This window comes from Phalacrocorax carbo, chromosome 19 (assembly GCF_963921805.1).
Source record: "Phalacrocorax carbo chromosome 19, bPhaCar2.1, whole genome shotgun sequence".
NCBI lineage: Eukaryota > Metazoa > Chordata > Aves > Suliformes > Phalacrocoracidae > Phalacrocorax > Phalacrocorax carbo.
In genome coordinates, this window is record NC_087531.1 from 3,276,665 (window position 1) to 3,297,563 (window position 20,899).

Here is a 20,899-nt window from a genome sequence, read left to right on the forward strand (position 1 = left end):
GAGCTGCCTGGATGGCAGCGTGCTGCGCTGCAGCCCCTGAGCCGTCCCTGCCAGTGCATCTGCCCTGGCAGCCTGCCTGGGACCGGGGGAGAGTGCGTGCGCGAGCGTTTCCCCCAGGCCTGCAATCGTACTCGAGTTTCACCATCACCGCTAACCTTTCTGTTCATTTATTTTTCCATTTTACTGTGAGCGAAACAAATAATGGCTTGAGTTTCGCCCTCCCTTCAGCCCCCACCTTCTCTCTGCCTCCCTCCCTTGACTCATTCCCGACCGCCCGAGCCCATCCTGTTGGTGTTTGTTTTCCTCCCTACCCGTGCTCTCACTTTTTTTGCTGGTGTATTTGCGCTGCTGTAGCGCTTAGTGTACGGATGGGGACCGGGGATGTAGCACCTCTCTCTTGCTTCCAGCTGGCGTGGGTCCAGCTGTTTGCAGAGCTCCTTACACCTGCTAAAAGCTGCGTCTGATGGAGATGGTGCCGTGATGGAGGCGCAGCCCCGGACTGGGGGCTGGAGCTGCAGGTGGAATAAAAAAGGGGTTTTTTAGCAGCTGGCTGAGGACCTACAGTGCTCCAGAGCACCTTGGGCATGGGGAGAGCGTTGCCTCCTCCTGGGGTTGTCTGCAGAGCCCCGTAGCTGGAATATTATTTATCTCCCCCTAGCCAAATCACACAAAGCTAAATTGAGCTGTGGCAGGCAAAAGTGTGAAGCGTGTTATTAGGAACAGGGAGCTCTTGTTCCACAGCTGCTGCTGCTGCTGTTGGTAATTAATGTTTGAGGAATTGCAGATCTTCATTAGGAGAACAATTAGATTAACAAGAGAACCCGAGCTGAGGCTGTAGTGGGAAAGGGTTGGGGGGAGGCTTTAAAAACAAAATAAAATCCCGCCCTGGCACCCTTCCTTGCTGCTCTGGGGACGTGCCGATGCTCTTGGAGGTGCTCCGGGAGGAGACCAGTCCTTTCTGCCCGAGCAGTGACAGGCACTAACGGGCTCACATGGAGGGGGGCAACGTGCAGCAGGATCATTATGGAGAGGAAAGAAGCCAGTCATAAATATTAAAGGCAGCCCAGCACCCATCGTTTGGCCACGGCACCAGGTTATTAGCAAAGAGAGCACTGGGCGAAGGCTGCTCAGGGCTTAGCAAGGTCCTGGGCTTGCATTGTTAAAAGCTTTAATTGGTGTCCTTGTTGCTGGAAACACTGACCCCTCCAAGGCAAGAGCCACCCTGACCACGGGATATTGCCTTCAGGGTCTGGGCTTTAATTCAGGCCAACAGACAGGTGTGAAGTTGAGAAATTTAAGATTCTTCTTAACACTTTTGTTCAGCAAGAGGTTTTTGGGGTTCCCCCAGCCCTTATTTTCTTTCCCATGGGCTAGCCCCATGCTGGGCCCAGCCGCACACCTGCAGTGGGTTTGCCCTTGCGCCGTGCGGTCAGTGTAAGGTGCTGCACCACTGGCTGATGAGCAGGATGCAGCAGGAATTCACTCAGGATAAATGAACCATTTAGAGGTTGTAAAATCATAGAAAGTAACGACAGAAAGGAGGTTGGAAGGTCAATTAGTCCCTCTCGCCGGCCCAGGGCAGCATCGCGCATTTGGAAGTTGTTTGAGGCAGGTGCATGCCTGGCCTTCTTAAAAACCTGCACAGTGATGGTGTTCCCGTCCCTGGGCTGCGCTCCCCGGCTGCCTGCGCTGCCTGGCTGTGACCCCGCAGCCGGCTCAGCTCCGCGCAGCCTCTCCTGCAGGGCACTGGCGATGTCATCCCCTTGGGAGATGTTCCACGCCACCCCTCTGCACCGGCCGCACTGTCCCCCGCTTCTGGTGAAAGGGAGAGCATGGGGGATTCTCATCAACTCTTGGTTTAGGAAACTCTGTTTTCCAGCAAGGCAGAACCCCTGAGCTGCACAGACAGCTCTGAGCTGGGATGGGGGAGGCTGTGGGTCGGCTCAAAGCAGTGTGTCAGGGCTCGGCGGGTTATAAAACCCGAGTGTGTTGCAGAGAGGGCTCAGCTCCATTTTGCCCATTCCTGCTCCCCTTGCGCGGGGAGAAAGCGGAATGTTTTGCCTTTCAGGGGACGGCAGATTTCTCCCTTCAGTAACTGATGGGGACAGAACAAGTTGCATTTCCCAGTGACTCCAGATGGTGCAGCGAGAATAAAAGCACTTTCTGCAATATGGTGGCTTCTGCGTGTCCAAAAGAGAGATTTGTTGTTGGACCCATTCCTGTTTGGCTCAGTGCCTCCGAAGATGGACAAGTCATTACCGAGCGCGCTCGCTGGCTGAGCGGGCAGAGGGGTCACGGGCTCTGGAAAGCTTCCTGCAGCCGCACTCATCAAGAGTGAAAGAATCTGCTTTTATGAGGCAGTGCTCTTCCTGCCCTGCTGAAAATGGAGGACAAAAAGCATCCTTCTCCCTGGCCAGGCTTAGCCCATTGCACGCCGATGGTCTTCACCTGCCACATAAATATTATTGCATGTTTAATTCATTGCCTCCTTCTCACGGGGGCACGCACGCATGTGTGTATGTGCTGTTCAGCATTGCAAAAACATTGTCGTGAATACTCAGCCAGCCTACTCAGAAAAAGGTCTGCCTGGTCTTTATGATGATTGGCTGGTAACAGAGACACCTACATGATCTCACCAGCTTGTCAAAAAACCCCTTATGTTGGTTTAAAGTAAAATACAAAATGACATGCGTAGCAGGTGGAGTCTTTTTGAATCCCGGGTAATGGGTAGGTTCTCCCAGGTTCCTCTTGCGAGCTCCTTTCCAACAGCCTGCTGTAGGAGGGGTATTATCAATCTCCAAATGCTTATAAATGTTTTAAGCTGCCTCTGATGCATCCCTGGTGTGGACAGGCTGCATATGGGTTGCTTTATCTTAACCAATGAAACGCAGCTACCTCTGGGGCGGCATGTCTGCGAGCCTGGCAGGACTGCGCTGCTACAGCTGCTCAGAGCAGAAAGGGAGGAAACTGCTTAATAGAAAAAACCTAGCCTCATCTTGCCCTGCTACCAGGCAAGAACTGGAGTATCGCGAGGATGATGTTACTCCCAATTTCTGCTTATTTAGCAGCCTCTTAATTTTGCATCTCATATGGAAGATAACAATTGCAGCAAAGCCCTGCCTGGCCGAGCTGCTCAGCTCAGACGCATTCCTGGCTTGCACCACTCGGGTGTCGCTTCATGCTGGTGTGTTTTGGGGGGCTTCATTCAATGCCTTAAGGTAACTCCTGGAGGTACCCGCTACAGCTGGGGCTCTCTACAAGGATGTGACAAGAGCCAGAGGCTTCCCTAGACAGACAGGCCGGAATTAAATCAGAGGGAAAGCAAGCACGGAGTGTGGACGCAGCTTTCTAGCCCTGTGGTTGACCTTGAGCAGTGCAGCCTAAGACTCTGTCCAGTCTGCTCTGGTGTCTGCTGGTCTGCAGGGCTCCACCAGCCCAAGCAGTGACCTAGCATCCTCCCAGCTTAGTTCTTAAATTCAGACGAGATCATGGCAGTGAGTGATGGATGGGTTTTTTTCTTTCTCTCCTCTTTTCTTAATCTCCCCTAGCTGGTGGGTCTGAGACACAGGATTCCTGCCAGAGCAAGGGAAGGGATTTGCTCATCTTCTGTCTTGCAAGCTCAAAACCAAATCCTCTTTATGGAGTTTAACCCCCTGTGTTGGCTGGCAAGGCTGGAGCTTCTGGCAAGGAAATGGTGGGGGGAGAGAAAAGGCAGGTTGAATTAGAGAGAGGGGAGGACTGGGAAGGACATCCCTGTCCCTCAGTGCCCAAGGGGTACACTCTGCCTTTCTGTTGGTCTTGGTTGTGGCATGCTTGATCCTGGGGTGGAAAAACCACGTACAGAGGTGTTGATGGGCCTGTGGCTGCGGGAGCTGTGTTGCCCTGTGTGCTGGCCGGCAGCGGGTGTTCGGGGCTGGGAGGAGCATCCTCAGTGCGTGGAGGTTGGGTGAACGTCCCTCCTGTGCGGGGCTCCCGAGCAGGCTGCCATAAAACCCAGGGAAGACAGCACTTACTAGTAACCTTGATCAGCTTTGCTTGCTGATCACTAATCAGCAAATGCAAGCTATTGTGGCAAAGCCAGGTCTATGGAATGAACCAAGACAGACAAGCCTCTCTATCCTTCTTACTGTGGATCCCCGTCCTCGCTGGCTGGGGGATTTGCTGGTACGGTTGTGCCGTGCAGAGCGTGCAGCGGCCCGGCTCACCCTCCTGTTTCCACCACTGCTTCTAACCCTTCCTAATGGAAGCACGACTGCACCTTTTTCATCGGGGTATGAGGAAACAAAACAGATAATCAGCTGCACTCTTGCCACAATGATTTTTGTTTACCACCAAACAGTAATTAGGCTAAACTTTGCTTGTTTGCTTCACGACTTGTATTTCCTCTTGTTTGTTTCTTGCTGATAAGAGGGGTGTGTGCAGGTGGGCTCCATCCTCACACAGGGACTGCAGCACTCCAGGGTCATCTCCCAGCCTGGCTACCCAGAGATTCGCAGACAAGAGTGGCCATGTCGCATACAGGCCATAGAAGGAAATGTATTTCTTTCCTTTCTTGTCTCCCAAGGCTTTCAGCTTGCCTGTATGTGGGCTTGAGCTGTCCCAGCGTCTGGGGTTTAATTACCTCTTCATGAATGAGAAGGCAAGGGCAGCCGCTCTGCATCTCTTGAGCATGGGAGATAGGAAAAATGATAATCAGGGGATTGAGTTTTCCTCTGTCTACGTGTAAGTCCAGACCAGCTCCATGTTAGTCAACAGGAGCCTCCCTGGGTTCAGAGTGGTGTGAGGGAGTGGGGTCCTTGCCTGATCTGTAGCAGATAGTTGAAATTCTCCAGGGTGTTTTGTTTGGGTGAGTTTTGTTGTGTGGTTTTGGCCTGAGGTGCACATGCATGCAGTTCAGGGATTTTAGGGGGGTAAATCTATCGTAGCTCATAGTCTTGGGGACTGTGTCTAGCTGGGAAAAGAAAAAAAAAAAGGAGCGATGCAAAATCTGGACAAAGCTTGGGGGTGTTTGCGCTGCCCTCCCTGGGTGACGCGGGTGGCAGAGGGTGCCTGCAGCGGGCGGTGAGCTCCCGTGGGAGCACCAGGAGGGTCCTGCTGCCACCCTCCCATCAAGCTGCCCGGGTGCTCGCAGGTTTGATGGAGAGCTCCAAGAAGCCCTAGAGCAGATGAAGATAACAAATGGAGGTAATCGATTAGCAATCACCTGTAATGAGGTCGTTCTTGCGAGAGGGCTGGTGACATCCTACTCCGGTCCAGCACTCTGAGCTGGAACTGATAAAATACCCCCATGTTCCTAATTAACTTTTCCTTTAATTTTTTTTTCTTTCGATTTTTCATCTCTTTTCTGTCTTCTGCTTGGGCTGAAGGCTGGTGAAAGATGCATTGCTGGGACATAAACTCATAGCAGGAATAGGTGGGCAGGTTGCAGCATTCGGCTGCAGCCGTGGACCTCTGCGGGGCAGTGACTGGCCTCCCATGCTCCTGGCACGGCTGCTGGGGCCCCTCGCTCCCTCCTGCTGCTAACGGCAAAGGGAGTCCCCGTGCAGAGGGGGCGACTCCTTTGGACCGAGGAGAAGGTCGCAAGATGCAGCAGCATCCAAGTTGCTACGTGAAAGGAACAGTAAGCCAAAGCTGGAGGAATTAGCCTGCTCAGAGGGACCGAGGCCATCTGGTTGGGCTCTTCCCAGTACAGGTTATCTCCATGCCACGCTGCAAGTCAGAGGAGCACTGGTTCCTCATTGTTCGAAGCTCTTCTCATGTTCTCAGTTCGACTCTGACAGATGTGAGTCAGGAAGTCATTCCTCCCCAAGAAGGTGGAGCACTGATCTGCCTCTTCATTTGATCTGGGGTGGAAAAATGCTTTTTCTTGGCTTGGACTCCAGACAGGAGAAAAGCTGGTGCAGTTTTGCTGGTGGTGGGCTGTTTGCTTGGGCTTTTTGTTGAGTTTTTTTCTTTTTTTAAAAATTTTTTCCTCTGCTTTGAGTGGTACCTGATATCCCCAATTTGGAAAAGTTCTGGTGATGATTACGGCCACTTTGCCCAGGTTGGAGGAGGGATGGCTGTGATGGGGAGAGGTGTTAGTGCTCCTGCCAGGGCACAGATTTCGGAGCGAGGACTTGTGTAAAGGGACACAGACCTACAGGTTGCTAGTGACCAGCATGACTAAATAACATCAAGTCCCTTGTGAGGGGTGGTTTGTGTGTGCAGGAACTGCAGCCTGGTACATTTGCTGTAGGTCAGAAGTAGGCACATATCCCTTTTATTCAGCCTTTGGTATTTTTGGTATCCGATTTTGAATATTTTTTAAATCATATGTCATCTTAGTTGGCAGTGTGCCTAGCATCCCAAAGGCCAGAGCAATTTGGTGCTGGGTGCGTGCTCCTTTGCTAACCCGTGCTTCCCCGCCGCTCTTGAGCATGTTGCAGTAACCTGGCGTCACCCACCTGCCCGGCTCCCAGGCTCGGGGGTGGGGGCTTTGGGCAGGGGATGTTGGTGATTTTCTCTTTAGCGTTATTTTCTAGTAGAAGATCATGTTTATTCCCCTTGCGGAGGCTGGCTGGTGCGCTGTGCTGAGGATGCTGTGAGATGAGGCTGACGGACGATTATTTACCCAGTGCTGTCGGCGTGCACATGGCGAGCACGGAGACGAGATGCAGTCTGTGCCCCAAGGAACTCCCAGTCTGTCAGGGAGCTAAGCTGGGGCTAATGATGAATGACTATCTAAACAAATAAATAAAGCTCAAAGGCCTGAAAAAAGAAATGCAAAGTATTACCCTGAACCAGAAGGAAATGTGGTTGTGGACAATCGCTGATGCTGTCAGGCGCTCAGCGGAGATCTGCAATGGTTTGTTGGTAAATGCTGAAGGCTGGTGTGTGTTTGCATGTGAGTGAGGGGAAGGGGATCAGGCAGGGGGGAACATGGTCCTGGGTCAGATTCTTCCCTGCCTTGTGCCTTTGTGCATCCCAGGGGAGAGCCCAGCTCCTGCCCTGTGTGCACAGAGGCAGAGGAGAAGCCACATCTTCAGGCCAGCTCTTTGCTGGGCCCAGGAGGATGCTCCTGGGGTTTCTGGTTGCTCCATCTTTGCTTCCCTCTCTGTAGCGATGCTGTGGTCCTTTGGGGTCCTCCCTGGGCTGTGGCCGCAGCACCCCACAGCATGGGCCGGCTTGGGCTTAACAGGGGTGCAGCCCGGCCAGGAGAGCTGTGCTTCCTCCTCCTCTTCTTCCTCCCCTTGCTGCCGGTTGCCTCTGGCTGCAGTGATGTCCCTGCTGCCCCTGTCCGTGCTGTGCTGCACTTGCTGAACACTTCCCGGCCGCTGCAGATACATCACTGCTTGTCGGAGCTGTCACTGCGGGGAACATGGTGGGGGGAAATGAATTTCTCCTGATGATTCAAACCCAGCTCGGAGCTCTCCCATCTCATTTCTCTTGCAGTGACCACTGATTAACCCTCACCGTGCCATCGTGTTCCCAGCCAGGGAGTAGCATCTCTTCCAACACCTGCACTGCTGCACCCCAAAATGCCCCTCATGCCTGTTGCCTGGGGACAGCACTGGGCACTTTGCACGCATGGGAGGACCAGAAATGCCGCAGGACGAAAGAAAAAGAGTGTGTGTGTGTGGTGTGTGTGTATGCCTGCAAACACAGCAGGAGACAGTATGACTTCATGCTCAGAACGCTGTCTTAGTGTGCAGTGTCTTCTGGTTTCCCACACTGTAAAAAGGGGTAGCACTGTCATATTAAAGCACTTTGAGATCTGGGGATGAAAAGCAGCGTATAGGACTGAGACAGGACTGATCAAAGCTTTTTTTTCTCCATCTGTGTTTGTTTCCCCATAGAAGATAATACTCTGCCTTTCTTGTAAATATTTTTTTTAAGATCTAAGTGACTCCCTGATAGATAAACAGTCATGCTTAGCTCTGAAGGATCTCTACTGGCTGTTCTAATTGTGTTTGCCAAGACCATGGCCTGCATTTTGAAGTGGGGAGTTGCATTCGAGCGTAGAGGAGGGACTGCGTCCAGCAGCTTTGGAGGGGAAGGGGCTGACTTAGAAATACTCCCACACCTCATTTTGCGGGCAGGATCACGTGTCCTTTGAGATCAGTCCTTTCTGCACAGCCCTTGGAGCTGGGCACTTAAAGCCATCAGTTAGTCTTGAGGTGAGCTTTGCTGGTGGATGGCGGTTGTATTTGTTTTATTAAGGGGTACTGAAGCGCTGTGGGGAAGGTGGGTCCTGTGGGAGGCGGGAGCACGGCAGCCCCACGTGCCCCAGCAGAGACTGCTCCTCTGAGCAACAGGCTGCCATGGCTCCAGGGCGTCTTCGCTGAGATGAAGTGGCCCAGAAGGCAAAGTCATCTGGGGGGCTTTGCTAGCCTGATGAGCGTGAGTCAGCAGGTGCAGGGAGGTCTGCAGTGCGTTAGGAGTCTCCCTGCTGTGGGGGAAGGATGTGCACAGTTCTGGCACTGGTTCTCGCTGGGGCTTCTGGCATTTTGCTTTTGTGGATGGCAGGTTTGTTTTGTTTTCTCTCTCCCCTGAGCTAACCTGGTGAGCAGCAGCATCATCGATGCTGTTGCATGTGGATCTGGCTCTCTGGGTGAGCTTCCTCTGGGGCTCTCCTGTCTCTAACCAAGATTTGAGGTCGAGTGGCTGCTTTTCGAGCAGAGGCATCAGCAGCATCTCCCTCTCTGCCCCAACACTGGCTTCCAAGTGCCTGATGGGGAACTGTGAGGGCTGCGGTCTCTCCCCAATATTAAATAGGGTTGAGCTGGTCAACATGGTCATGGGTGGGGAGGGGGAAATGAGTGTCAGAAGCACATAGTTAAAGCTCATGTCTTCATGCTCTGTTTCCCCAGGAAAAGAGGCTAATCTTGCCAGCAGAGCAACCTGAGTGTGGAGGCAGGGCCCACGTGGGCTTCCAGGGACAGCATTGCATGTTGGCATCTCCTCGCTCCCCCGCACCCATGGGGAGGGTCCCATGGTGGGGTCCTGGGCCAGATCCCAGCAGGCAGCTGCCCACATTGCAGGAGCCACCAGCGCTGGCATCCCCGTCCCAGCCCTGGTGGGGTTGGGCTTGCCGAAGTCAGGGTGTTAGATAGAAATGTGGGGTGGCAAATTTAAATTTCATTTCTCCCCTCCCCAGGGGAGGTGACAAATGAGCTAGTGGTTGTGCTAAAAGCTTTTCTTTCTTTATTTAAAGAGGTTGCTGGGAGGAAATGAAGTGACCCACTGACCTTTGTTAATACGCAGCACAAATGAAGCTGGTGCTGCTGGAAGGAAAAGAGACCTCAGTGCAGCCCTCTGCCTGCAAGGTGTTTGCTTCGATTGATATGTCTAATGGGAGTAATCCTCCCACAGCAGCTACTGAAAATGAAGATGTTTAATCATCTGCTAGATCTGTGTGGAACTTTTTGCAGAGAATTTCTTTAAAATCGCCCTTCTCCTTTTTGCATGCAAGGTGGAACAGAAGAGAAGCCTAGATGTGTTTTTGTGAAATTTTTTTCAAGTTGTTGTATTATAATGAATCTGGAACGGAGGCATGATCCCACCCTCCTGGATTTTTGTAAATGCAGAGCAAATATTTCAATTACTGGCTCCATGAGGGCTAAGAAAAAGTAACAAATGGCAAAATACCTGCATAGCTCTGACCCATCCCAGCGTAGGTAAGTGTGCAGACACTTGTTTGTAGCAGCATTTCCCACGGGCTCCCTCTTTAAGCTGCGGGGACCAAGTTAGCTGAACTGGTCTTGTAGATAAAGCCCCCTCCTCCTGTATTCCCTTGGGTACCCAAAGTAGCTTAAGGGAGTTAGATGTCCAGCACCCTCTGAAATGGGAGTTACTGGGAGGAAAATCTTCAAAAGTATCTTAGCGGCTTAGGTTAAGTCCCTTTGACTCTCAGTGGAGCTTAAGCTCTTAAGAAACGTAGGTGCTTTTGAGCATTTTACCCTTCAAGCCTAGCACCCTTGGGTCCCTGGAGGTCCCTAGCTAAGCACTGGCTGGAGGAGCCACAATGGGAAGCTGCTTCTTGCAAATGCTTCTCAGTTGTATTACTTTTAATAATGCTCTTCAAGACCCTGTGCTCAGCGCTTACAAGATGCATTCATGTACATACTTAGAGCTAGAGATCAGGCAGTGCACAAGAATGAATTCCTTACAGGAGCTCTTTTACTGTAAGAATTAATCTTATTCCTGAAATGTGACCGTATCTAGCACAAATCTGACCCCATTTGGGCCATGGCTTCACTTAATTGCATTCTTTAGCAAGGATTGAGGTCTATTAGGTGGTTAGCTTGTGTTGCAGGAAATCCTGTGCCAGAGAAGTGAGTGAGGGTTTGCAGGTCTGCGGAGCAGCGCAGGTAAGCTGCCACTATGTTTACGTACATGGTGCCAGGAGCTTGGCTGGGTGTGCAGCCGGCAGGCAGGAGGAGTGATGCAAACCTGCTTCAAAGAGCATAGACAAGGTAAGCTGTGCACATGCAGAGGAGGGGAGGGAATGGGTGATGAAACCCTTGTAATCTGAGCATTCATCAAAGCAATTCCCACTTGAATTCAGCACCACCAGGAGGGCAGGAGAGCCTTGTTGCATGGTAGCTGGGTTTCCAAATGTTGCATGTTCTGCATTGTAGGCAGGAATCGGGCAGTGGATAAGAGTCTGTTTCCACTCTCCCTATCGCCAGGGTGCTACCAAGAAAGCAGAACAAACTCCTGTCCCAGTCTCTCCTTGATATCCGTAGGGGAGCCAGGTGGGTTCCCTTGTCCTCGCTGTCCTCAAAATCCCATGTCCAGGGGGAGACAGCCAGTGACGTACCTGCTCTGAAGGATGAGTTGCTGGATTGAAGCTGACATGTCCTAATATCTCTGCCAGCACTTTCTGCCTCCGTCAAGGGCTTGGGAAGCACATTAGCACCAGAGTGGAAGCGTCACCCTCTGGCATCTCCTTCTCTAATCTTGGAGCTGTTGCTGTATCCCCTTTACCAGACCTTCTCTATCGGAGCCCGTTATATGGCATGAAAAGCCATGCTAGATGTGGGAGAGCAGAGCTGCCAGGCTCCCCTCTTTGGAGGAGGCGGAACATTTCCCTGACATGCCTGCATTCGGCTCCATCACCGGGGGACTTTGGGGGCGTGCTGCATGGGGCAGCGCAGCCTCTTGGCTGCTCTGAGCTGTGGAAGGTCGCTGTGCTGCATTTGGGGAGCAGATGAGGAGATGTTTGGTGGAATTTACTGGGGCTGTGGGGGAGGATATTGCTCTGATAAAGTAAAACAAGAGTTTCTGAAATGCTGGCTGAGCTAGCCATTTTTTTTTTAATATAGAGAGATGAAATGGTTGGGAGGATACTTGCTCTCCCCTCCTCCAGCCTCACTGGTGGGAACTAGGAGCTGCATGACTGAAGCAGGGAGAAGGGAGAGCCAGCGAACAGCAACTCAGTTCCATTTGTTGTGCTGGCATTGATGCCACTTCCCCAGTTTAATTAACAGTTACCATCACAGCTATTCATAGTGTTCCCAGTCTCTGCTCGCCTCTGACAACAGCAAAAGAAACCCCAACGTGTTGTTCTGCACCCTGGAACCCTGCGAACCCTCTGTTAAGGCTGGCTGGAGCCTCTCTGTGTTTCTCTAAGTGCATCTAGAACAAACATTTGAAGAGATTCCCAGTGGTATAATCCAGACTTTTTCTCTCTTTTTGTGAGAGTGTCGGTATTTGTGCTCGGTTTTCACAAGCCAGCACTGAAGCGTGATGGATCTAGACTAGCACAGAGCACACAGCAGAGGCTTTGTAATCCTCAAAGTGCAAGTCCAAAGCTTCTCTCTGAAAAGTTGCTCTTTAGGGGCAAGTACATATGGGGACTTCTTGTTTATCCTGGCTTTTCTTTTAATTCTGTACAGTTCAGCCTTGGAGAGGTAATGGGACAGAAAAATATTAAAATGCCCCTTCACACTGCCTGTCCCAATGGTCTCCTACCCTCGTGTGTCAGAAAGCTTAAGCAACCTCACTATCCCCTTAGTCCTTTTAGAGCCTTTGATCACTGTACAATATCTCCTACCTGGCTTTACTCCAAAAGGTGATAAACCCCGGTTTTGATTTTTAATTGGGGTAACTGATAGCAGGAAGGAACCTGTACAGATCTGAGAGCATCCTTCACACAACTCTGGCCCATTATTCTGGTGATCAGAGCCTGTCTGATGGAGGAACCTCTTAGCCCCCAACCCTACGAGGAGGTTGTGGCTGCAGTTTTCACTGTCTCTTTCCTCTATTTTCAGCCCTTCTGGGGCAAAGCTCACCTCTCTGACAGAAGGAAGCGTTTACTAGTATTGACACACAGGACTGGGGTAGTTGCTCCCTTAATGCCATTCCAGCTTTGCAAAGGGATCAGGATAAAGCTGTAAGCAGGCGGCTCCATTTGGAGCCAGGAGTTGTCTCCATGGAAATGCGCCGCAGGGCAAGGGGAGCAGCCTGGTGCTGAGCCTGCTCTCCCCTGTCGCAGCTGCGCTAATATGCTGTTGCTGTCCTGCAGCCACGTTCTGCCACGTCCGGGGCAGAAGCAGTCAGGAGAGAATCTCTCCCGTGTCCTTTGGAGGTTGTGTTTGCTTGCTGTGCCTTTTGGTCCGTCAGGATCAGCTATGGTACCCTCTGCTCCAGGTTTTGTGTCTTCCAGTTTTGTGTTAGCTTAGTAACGTGGATCCTCTGTGTGTTGCAGATGGGGAAACTGAGGCACCAAGTTGGGTGGGAACACTCAGACATGTAGAATAGCTGCTGTAATCCCAGCCCTGGTCAGAAGCCTGGGATGCTCACCAGCATGCAGTTGCATTGCAAGAGGGGCTTTGGGGCAGCCACGCTGATTCCAGGGCTGAGGTCCAGGCTTGCTGTGTTGGGGTGAATGCTGCACAACACACAGCCTGCCTGGGCAGGAAAGAAGCCTCTCCTCCAACTGCACGTATCCTCAGCAAACAAAAGGGGACACATCTCCTGCTTCATCTTCCCTCTTGTGGGCATTTTTTTTTTTCTTCCTTCCTGGGTTTTTCATTTGTGAGGTTTCAGTTTTTCTTCCCTGCCCTGTGCTTTTGTGGAAAAATTGCCCTTTAAGAGGGTCCCTGGGCCCTGTTGGGTCAGATCCCTTCACACCTCATTGCTCGTGTGCTGCTCGGCCAGCACTGCCTTTCTCCCGTGTTGGGGAGGGGAGAGAAGCCAACAGGTGTTAAACTTTAAACATGGGCTCTGCACATTTGGTGCCCCCTGATTACTCTTCTCTTTCTCGTGCTGTTCCCTCTCTTTGTGTGAGTGTGTGCACAGAAATTCACCATCAGCTGCCGAGGCAGGAGCAGGCTGGACCTGTGCCCCCACCAGTCTGCTTGGTGATGGAGTCGACCGATTCCCCAGTGGCACCAAGGCCAAGGGCTGCCTGGCCTCCCTGCAGGGACCGTGCACAGCAATCGCTTTCTTGGGACCCTACTGCCTCTCCAGGCTCTGTTTGGCTGCCCCCTCCCTCTGTGATGTCAGCTGCCCTCCTTCCTCTCTCTGAGTGCTCTCCCCTTTGCATTTGTGCCTCCACAGGTGCTGATAACGCTGGGGAGACGCTGTGAGTCCTGCTGACCCGGAGCCTTCCCAGCTGGGGCCGAAGGCTGTTGCAGAGGATGAGGATCCTTCCCAGCCCTGGGATGTCTTTGCTGGTCTCCCTTGTGAACCTCCTCTCCGTGCTGCTGATAGGCTGCGTAGCTGAAAGTAAGTGGCTCTGCTGTACCCCTGCCCCTTTTTTCACCCATACTTCACCTCCCCTGGAGAAGGACAACAGGAGCAGGCTTTAGTGCTTGGAGTGAGCAAATATATCCCCACCTTGTTAGTGTTAAGGAGGTGCTCAGTACCTGATGATGTGTCTTAATTTTCCAGTGTCTTTAGCTTTCCACCAGTGCCTTCCTATTGTTCCCAGTCCCACCTTAGAGGGACATTATAGGGCAGCAGGTCCTCGTAGCCTGCTTTGAATCTTGGGTTGCCCCTAAGACTGCCAAAGAGCTGGAGAGAAGGGGAGGGAACTGCCCGACAGCTCTTGCCAGAGCCTTCCTCCCCCTTCTCCACCCCCATCTCCACCCAGCTCACCCATATTGTCTTCTCCTGCTCTTGCCTTTCAGGCATCTGTCAGACACTGGTGACCGTTGTCATGTTACTCGCTGGGGCTGGATTCAAAACAGCATCCGAAGAAAGAGTATTATGTTTCTCCCTCCCCTGAGTGAACCAGTTCCAGTTTAACACAGTTTTTATCTTTGCTGCCTTTCAATTCTTGCTTTAAAAAATGAAAAGGGGAAGAAAAAAAGAAAGTGAAAATCTTCAGCGACTTGAATGTAATGTTCCTTTGACATGAAGGCTGATCACTTGAGATCAGTGGGGAATAGACTCTTCCAAGCTGATTGAATTATGACTTTTTTTTGCTCCCCAGCAAAGCTGCTTGAAGCTGGTGAGAGCGCTGCTCTGGTCAGCGTAGCCCTTGACAGCTTTTAAGGTAATCGCTTCGTTATCAGGGTTTATTAAGATGACGCGGTCACTGGGGTTTGAGTGGATCCTCAACCTTTTGTTGCTGGGAGATTTTTTTTTGAGCAGTGCTTTCTCTCTTCTCAGCAGTAGGCGCGTGGGGATATATTTGCCCTTGCCTCACTCCTGAGTTTTGTTTGGTTCGTGCTTAGGCCCTCTCTGCAGGGAGAGACGTTCATGTGCAGGGAGATAATATTTCCTTTTGCTCTTTTTCATTTCATAAGCCCGGGAAGTGAGCCGGGCTCTGGGAGGTTCACTGTCAGGCTACTTTTTTATTGTGTAGCTGTGGGTCAGCCTACCTCAGACGGTGCCGCTGGTGTTCATAAAGACATACCCGAGCTTCAGTCTGAGCCGCATATCTTGCGTAGCAGGAACAGCATGGTGTTTGGCAGCAAGGAACCTGGCACAAGCCTTTTGTCCAAGTATTTATCAAGGGTCCTACTTGGATGTTGCAGCCGATGCTCTTGTAGGCCAGGTAGGTTGTTCAGCCTTGAGAAAAGGAGGCTCAGAGGGGATCTCATCACCATGTACCAGTACTTACAGGGTAGCTACAAAGAAGATGGAGACTCCCTTTTTACACAGAGTCACATGGAGAGGACAAGGGGGAATGGACACAAATTGCTCTTGGGGAGATTCCGACTGGACACGAGAGGGAAGTGTTTCACAGTGAGGACAGTCACCACTGGAATAATCTCCCCAGGGAAGGGGTTGACTCAGCCACATTGGACACTTTCAAGAGTCGTCTGGACAGGGTGCTGGGCCATCTTGTCTAGGCTGGGCTCTTCCTAGAAAGGTTGGACTAGATGATCCCTGAGGTCCCTTCCAACCTGGGATTCTGTGTGAGATGGTTAAAGCTAGCTGCTGTGTTCCACCTGGGCTCAGGGTGGCCTTGTTGGCCTGTGAAAGTGGGCACTAGTGGTAGGTAGGCTGCTCCCTCCATCATCTCCTGCAAAAGCAGGAGACTGCAAGCAGAAAACTCCATTCCTGGCTCTTTGTGCAGTAGAGTCAGGTGAGGAGGGGACACTTATGGTGGAAAATCCAGTGTTACGTCTCCAGGGTCCCATTCCTGCCACTGGTTTGCTGTAACACTCCTGTCCAAATCATTTTGTCCTCTTGTTTTCAAAGCAGGCAATGCAGCTTTGCGGGCGCGGATGGAGAGCTCGTGTGTGCAGGTGCCTCACTGTGTGAGCAGAGCCCCGATTCATCCATTGTGACGTCTGAGTGCCTGTGAAAACCATTTTTCTTTGAAGTGTGCACCGAGCCACGTGTGCTCACTGCGGGTGTGGGCACTCTGTAGAATCAGGGCTCCTCAAAATCATGGCTGTACAACTTCAGTTTTTCTGTGGTGTTGGTTTTCCTGGGAAGAAACAAGCATCTTTTCTGTCACTGTCTTCTGTGGGGTGAGATTTGCTCAGAGATTCCAGCAGAGCTGGGAGATCCCACATGTTGTCTGACTGCTGTGAAGCACTTTTGGTGGAAGCATGCCCTCAGGAAGGGCTGATGCTGGTCAGACGCAGAAGGCACCGGTTGCGTGGCCCAAGCCCTGCTGAAATCTGTCACTGCTCAGCAGACACCTTGCTGCTAGCAGCCAAGTTTCCCTCTCCTGTAGTTCTGCAGTGTCCTTGGATCCTGCACTGTGAGGTTTTGTGCTTTTTTCCCGTTGCTGCTCACAGATGTACATATGGGAACTTTGCAGGTTGCGGGACTTGGTGTCCGAGAGAGGGCTGCTCTTACCTGCTTGATGTGCAGATGAAGTTGGGCCAGGCGTTGTTGCTTCCTGTAGAGAGCATGGCAGCATCTCCCTGACCTGTTTGCCCTTGGGGATGCTCCCCGTTATGTGCCGGTTGTTTGAATTGCTCTGCGGCTGTTGCTATATGCCTGATGATGATGATGAGTTGGTAACCCCTGATTTTGGAGGGGCTGCTGAATTCTGCCTGGAGAGGCCTGGGCTGTGCCAAGCCAGTCAGTAGCATCCGAGCTGGTCTGCAGTGCTCCCCGCTGAGGCACGCAAACAGCAAACAGCTTTGTCTGTCACAACTGCAGAGACTTTGTGAGGAGCTGTCACTCTGTTCTGACAATGTCCTCTCCCATCAGATGGCCCTGGGCTCTGTCACACTGCCTCTCGCGTAATCCCTTGGCTGGCTTCCATTTGGCTGGTGCTTGCCTCGATGCTGACCCAATTTCCTGCCCTAATTCACCAGAGGGGCTGCCAAGGCCTTGCAGCCCCCAGGGCAAGGGATGCCAGGCAGTGCCGGGGTGGTGGTGCCCCTGCTACAGTGGGAAGCCCACATTGCAGGTAGGAAACCCCTGGGACGCGGGCTCTTGGAGGGCACCATCTTCCCAGCTTCGCAGGGGAATGGCTCCCCTTGCAGCCAAGCGAGGGGCTGAAAGCTTGAGCTTTCCTCCTCTTCCAGGGCAGCGCTGGAGGAGCTGTGGCCTCTGCAATCAAAGGCCCATTAAAATACTTCATTTCTTTCCTAGGCTAATTGATCTCAGTCAGTGATTTAAATCTTTCTATGGCAGGAACATTTTATTTAAGGGAAGCTACTATTTAAATTAAAAAACCAAAGCACCACACTGCTTTCTGCCTGCTGTTCTTCCTTGTGAAGCTGAAGAGGATAATAATTGAAAGGTATAAAGCAGACCTGTTTCTTCTCTTTTTCTTCAGTCGCATATGGACGCTTTCTTTGTTTCTTCTGTATGGTCAAGGGCAGCCATGGAACGGGCAATTGCTAACTCCGTGATTGTGTTCAGTGGCCTCTCATTAAATGGAACGTATTATCATTTTGTTAAGGATCGGGCTGATTGTACGAGTAACATTAATTTGCATTACTGCAGTGAGTTAGAGGGGGCCTTCCCCAAGAGCTGTGCCCTGATGTGCCGCACAGCTGAAGAGGTGGGTCTCGCACCCCTTAGAGCTGACAGAAAAACCAACAGCGCAGACAGACAGATGAGATCTGGATACGGGTTCAGGGACGGGAATGGCTTCCCAAAGTGCTGATGTACTCAGGCACAGAACCAAGCCTTGCTGTTTCCCGGTCATGCCCCCAGCCCGAGTCATAAAATCTCTGCAGCAAGCACCTTAAAACATCTCATTTTGTGCATACGCACCATCAGTCTCGTCTCGCTGGCAGTAGCCGGACAGGATGTTTTCCTGCCCACGCTGTGCAGAGTGCAGCTGCATCTGGCTGGGGCTTAGGGCAGTGGTCAGGTACTCCTGCCCTCCTGTGCTACCCGAAGGAACAATGTGCCTGCTTTAAGTGCTCCTCAGTTGCAGATAAAAAGCCACTTACTGTATAGAAATGTGGTAATTTTTATAACCGAAGTCAGCATGCTCGCTGTTTTCAAGTGGATTTTTCCCATTGATGAAACCTTTGCGTTTTACAATAGTGCTTTGCTAATTGGTACTTTGCATACACAGAAGGCTGGTATGTGGCGCTCTCCGCCCCAGCAAAGATTTAATAGCAGATGCAGTAGCGAACGTTACTTATTACTTAGGTTTCCTTCCTTTTATAAATCACGTTATAGAACGCTTACTAGCACACTCTGAAGTATTACCATAAATAATTAAATCTAAATTGCAATTGACAAAATAAAAGAATAAAGCCCGTTTTATGATGCATTACCCTGGCTTTCTTCCCTTTTAATTGCCCTTGCTCCGTCGTTAATTTGCAGAACACAGTAATTCATGCCGGGCGCATGTGTGCGGGGGGCTCTGTCGCTCCATGAGCTGCAGCGCATCTGTAGAGGCTGGCAGCAGATGGCAGCAAGGATTGCACCACGTGTGCGGGGCTTCCAGAGAGGATGGAAAATATGTGCGGTGGGTTGGGAGAGGAGCTCGTGTAGCTCCATGTTCAGGCTGGCAAAGCAGTGCTGCGTTTCGGGAGCCGGTGCAGTGAAAAAAGGCATGTGGAACGGGTGTGCTCCAGGCTGCGAGATGTAGGAGCTGGTGGCTGGCTGCACGGCTCCTCTTGCTGAGATCCAGGTCACAGCCGCTTACAGGTGTATCTGACTCCTCTCCTCTGGCTGGTCCCTCCCATGCTTTTATCCACAGAGGATTAGCCTCTGCAGCAGAGCTCACAGCTTTTAGCTCTGGAGGTCCTAGCTTTGATCTGTTGTTGGCCAAGACAGCAGTTGTCAGATAAGATGGTAGTAAAAATCAAGGAGGCTCCATCTTAGGATTTGATAGACGTGTTGACATTAGTGGGAAGTGAATCTTTCTCCGCTGTGGGAGAAAGCCACTCCATTTCTAAGCATTTGAGACTGATTCACGACAATGTAACAGCACTGTCTCAAGAGGAGGAAGATGTCGAAATGTGGTGAGGCTGAATTGCCCCACGGGCAGTTCAGGTACGTGACAGTGTACCTGCTGGGGGGCGAGGAGCCGGGGGGATGCTGCGGGAAGGCTTTTTCCCCTTGGTGGGTGTGGGCAGGAGGGGTAGCAGAAGTGAAGGTGGGGACGTAATGGAGGTTGTGTGGTCTGTTGGTAGGTGGTGGAGTTTCCACTTGGTGTTGCACATGGTTCCTTCGGTGAGCGGTGTCTAACGGTGTGCAAGAGAAGGCAGCATCTGAATTGCATCCTCCCAGAAGGCAGAGATCTCTGCTTCCCTCCCCCGGACCCACTTGCTGCTTGTGTTCCCCACGCACCAGTTGCCTTTGTAGGCAAGGAGACACCTAGCTGTCCTTGTTTCCGAATTGCCCTTTCCTTTGTTGCCTTCTCCGTCTGCCAGCTGCGATCCAGCCTGCGGTTGCTGGGGGTTCTGGACTAGTTGCTGTCTCACTCAAGGACACCGAATTAAGCTTCTGTGTCACCTTGTTTAAGTGCCTGATTAATTTAAACCTTGCCTGCCTGGGTCGAGTGATGTATCTCTCTTTTTTTTCTTGTTCTTTATTTTTAAGATAACTCAAATTGGAAAGTTTTTGCCTTCTATAGGACCAGGAGAGGAAATAAATCATCTTTTGAAAGAGCTTCCTTGGGGGCAGGGGGGGCTGTCACCTCCCGGGTCTCAGCTGTGCCCCATGCTGTGAATGCTTATTAGATTAACCTCTGCTGAGGAGCACCTGGGGACAGCAGCAGCCATGGGTGTTTGGGACCCAGTCATGGGTGTCTCCTGGTAAAGGATCTTTTCACAGCCAGAGGTTCTTGCTGCTTAGCCTCATTAGAAGGCTAAGTTAGGGGAAAAGAGCATCTGTTTGTTGTGTAAACAAGCGGCTTATGTGAAAATGTCATCTACATAGTATTTGTGATAGAGAAAATTTATGTTTTCGCCATACCTGGATGCAAAAAGCAAGGGCTTTTACTGTGTCTGGCTCTACCAGGAAGCCAATACTCACTTCTTTGCGACTCTTCCCTTTAGGTGTGCTTTTCCCACCCAGACAATTCTTGCACGTGCTGCCAGGAAGGCAGGATCTTTCTGGTATCTCACCAAGACCCTGGGTCGCAACGGCTTTTCATCTGTCTAGTAAGGTCTGGGTGGTTGTGTCTTTTCAAGACCAACTAGATACGAATCTCCTGGGTCACTAAAGGAAATCTGCAAGGGTATTCCCACCCTCATTGTGGCCTGGCAAGCCCAATATTATTCTTAGAAGGCAAAGCAGAGTGTTTTTCAAGGACGCCCGACCAGAGGAATGTCGTTCTTCAGTGTGCGTGGGATGGAATCTGGGCTCGAATTGGCCTGTGAGACACAATCTCTGAAGAACAGTTTTATTTACTCTCTGCCACTCTTCCCCTCCAGTCAAGGATGTTCTCTTGCAACATAATTGGTCCCAGTTCCCACCTTAGAAAGCCGTGATGTTCCCTGCACTGCAGCTGCCTTTAATTTTGGGGGATTGTTAAAGTTCATGAAAACAGTCACGTTTTCTGCCATCTGCTGCATGTGGTGGAGCTAACCATCGCGCGGGCTGTGGGCTGGGTACAGGATCAGGAGTCAGGAGCGTGCGTCCTTGCTCTGTGAAAGCACCTTCTCAACCTTCCTGCCCTCCTTTTGCTTGTCTAGATTTGCTTTTCTGAGCGAGGACTTCTCTTGCCATGTTGTTGTCTGGTGTAATTAGTCTCAGTCTTGGTTTGGGGTTCTCATACTGCAAACGCTAAATAGCCATGTTACGCTTTGGCAGAGGAGCCACCTAATCCGTCCAAGGGCACAGCAGATAACAGCGTGACTATGGAAGAGATCACAGCTAACCTAGACCTGGAGGTTGCCAGGAGAGAGCATTATAAATATATTTTGGATGTCTACTGCTAAGATTTTGAAAGGGGATATTGCAATGAATGATTTGAACCGTTGACATGAAGGAGTATGGATTGACCGGTTTTCACAGTATCGTTGCACAGAGAATTTTTAGCATGTCCCATCCTGCTGGTTGCAGATTGAAACATCGCTGTTTC

General features: G+C 51.3%; 1 protein-coding gene across 6 annotated transcripts in view; it reads left to right on the forward strand.

Moving 5' to 3' along the window:
• Positions 1–20,899, forward strand: part of PTPRS (protein tyrosine phosphatase receptor type S) — a 172,381-nt gene that overhangs the window by 56,044 nt on the left and 95,438 nt on the right. For all 6 annotated transcript variants that reach the window (XM_064469634.1, XM_064469635.1, XM_064469633.1 and 3 more), the window contains exon 2: positions 13,546–13,713. In XM_064469634.1, coding sequence (XP_064325704.1) covers positions 13,626–13,713 — 88 coding nt within the window. In that variant the 5' untranslated portion in view covers positions 13,546–13,625. The remainder of the gene's footprint in view (positions 1–13,545; positions 13,714–20,899) is intronic.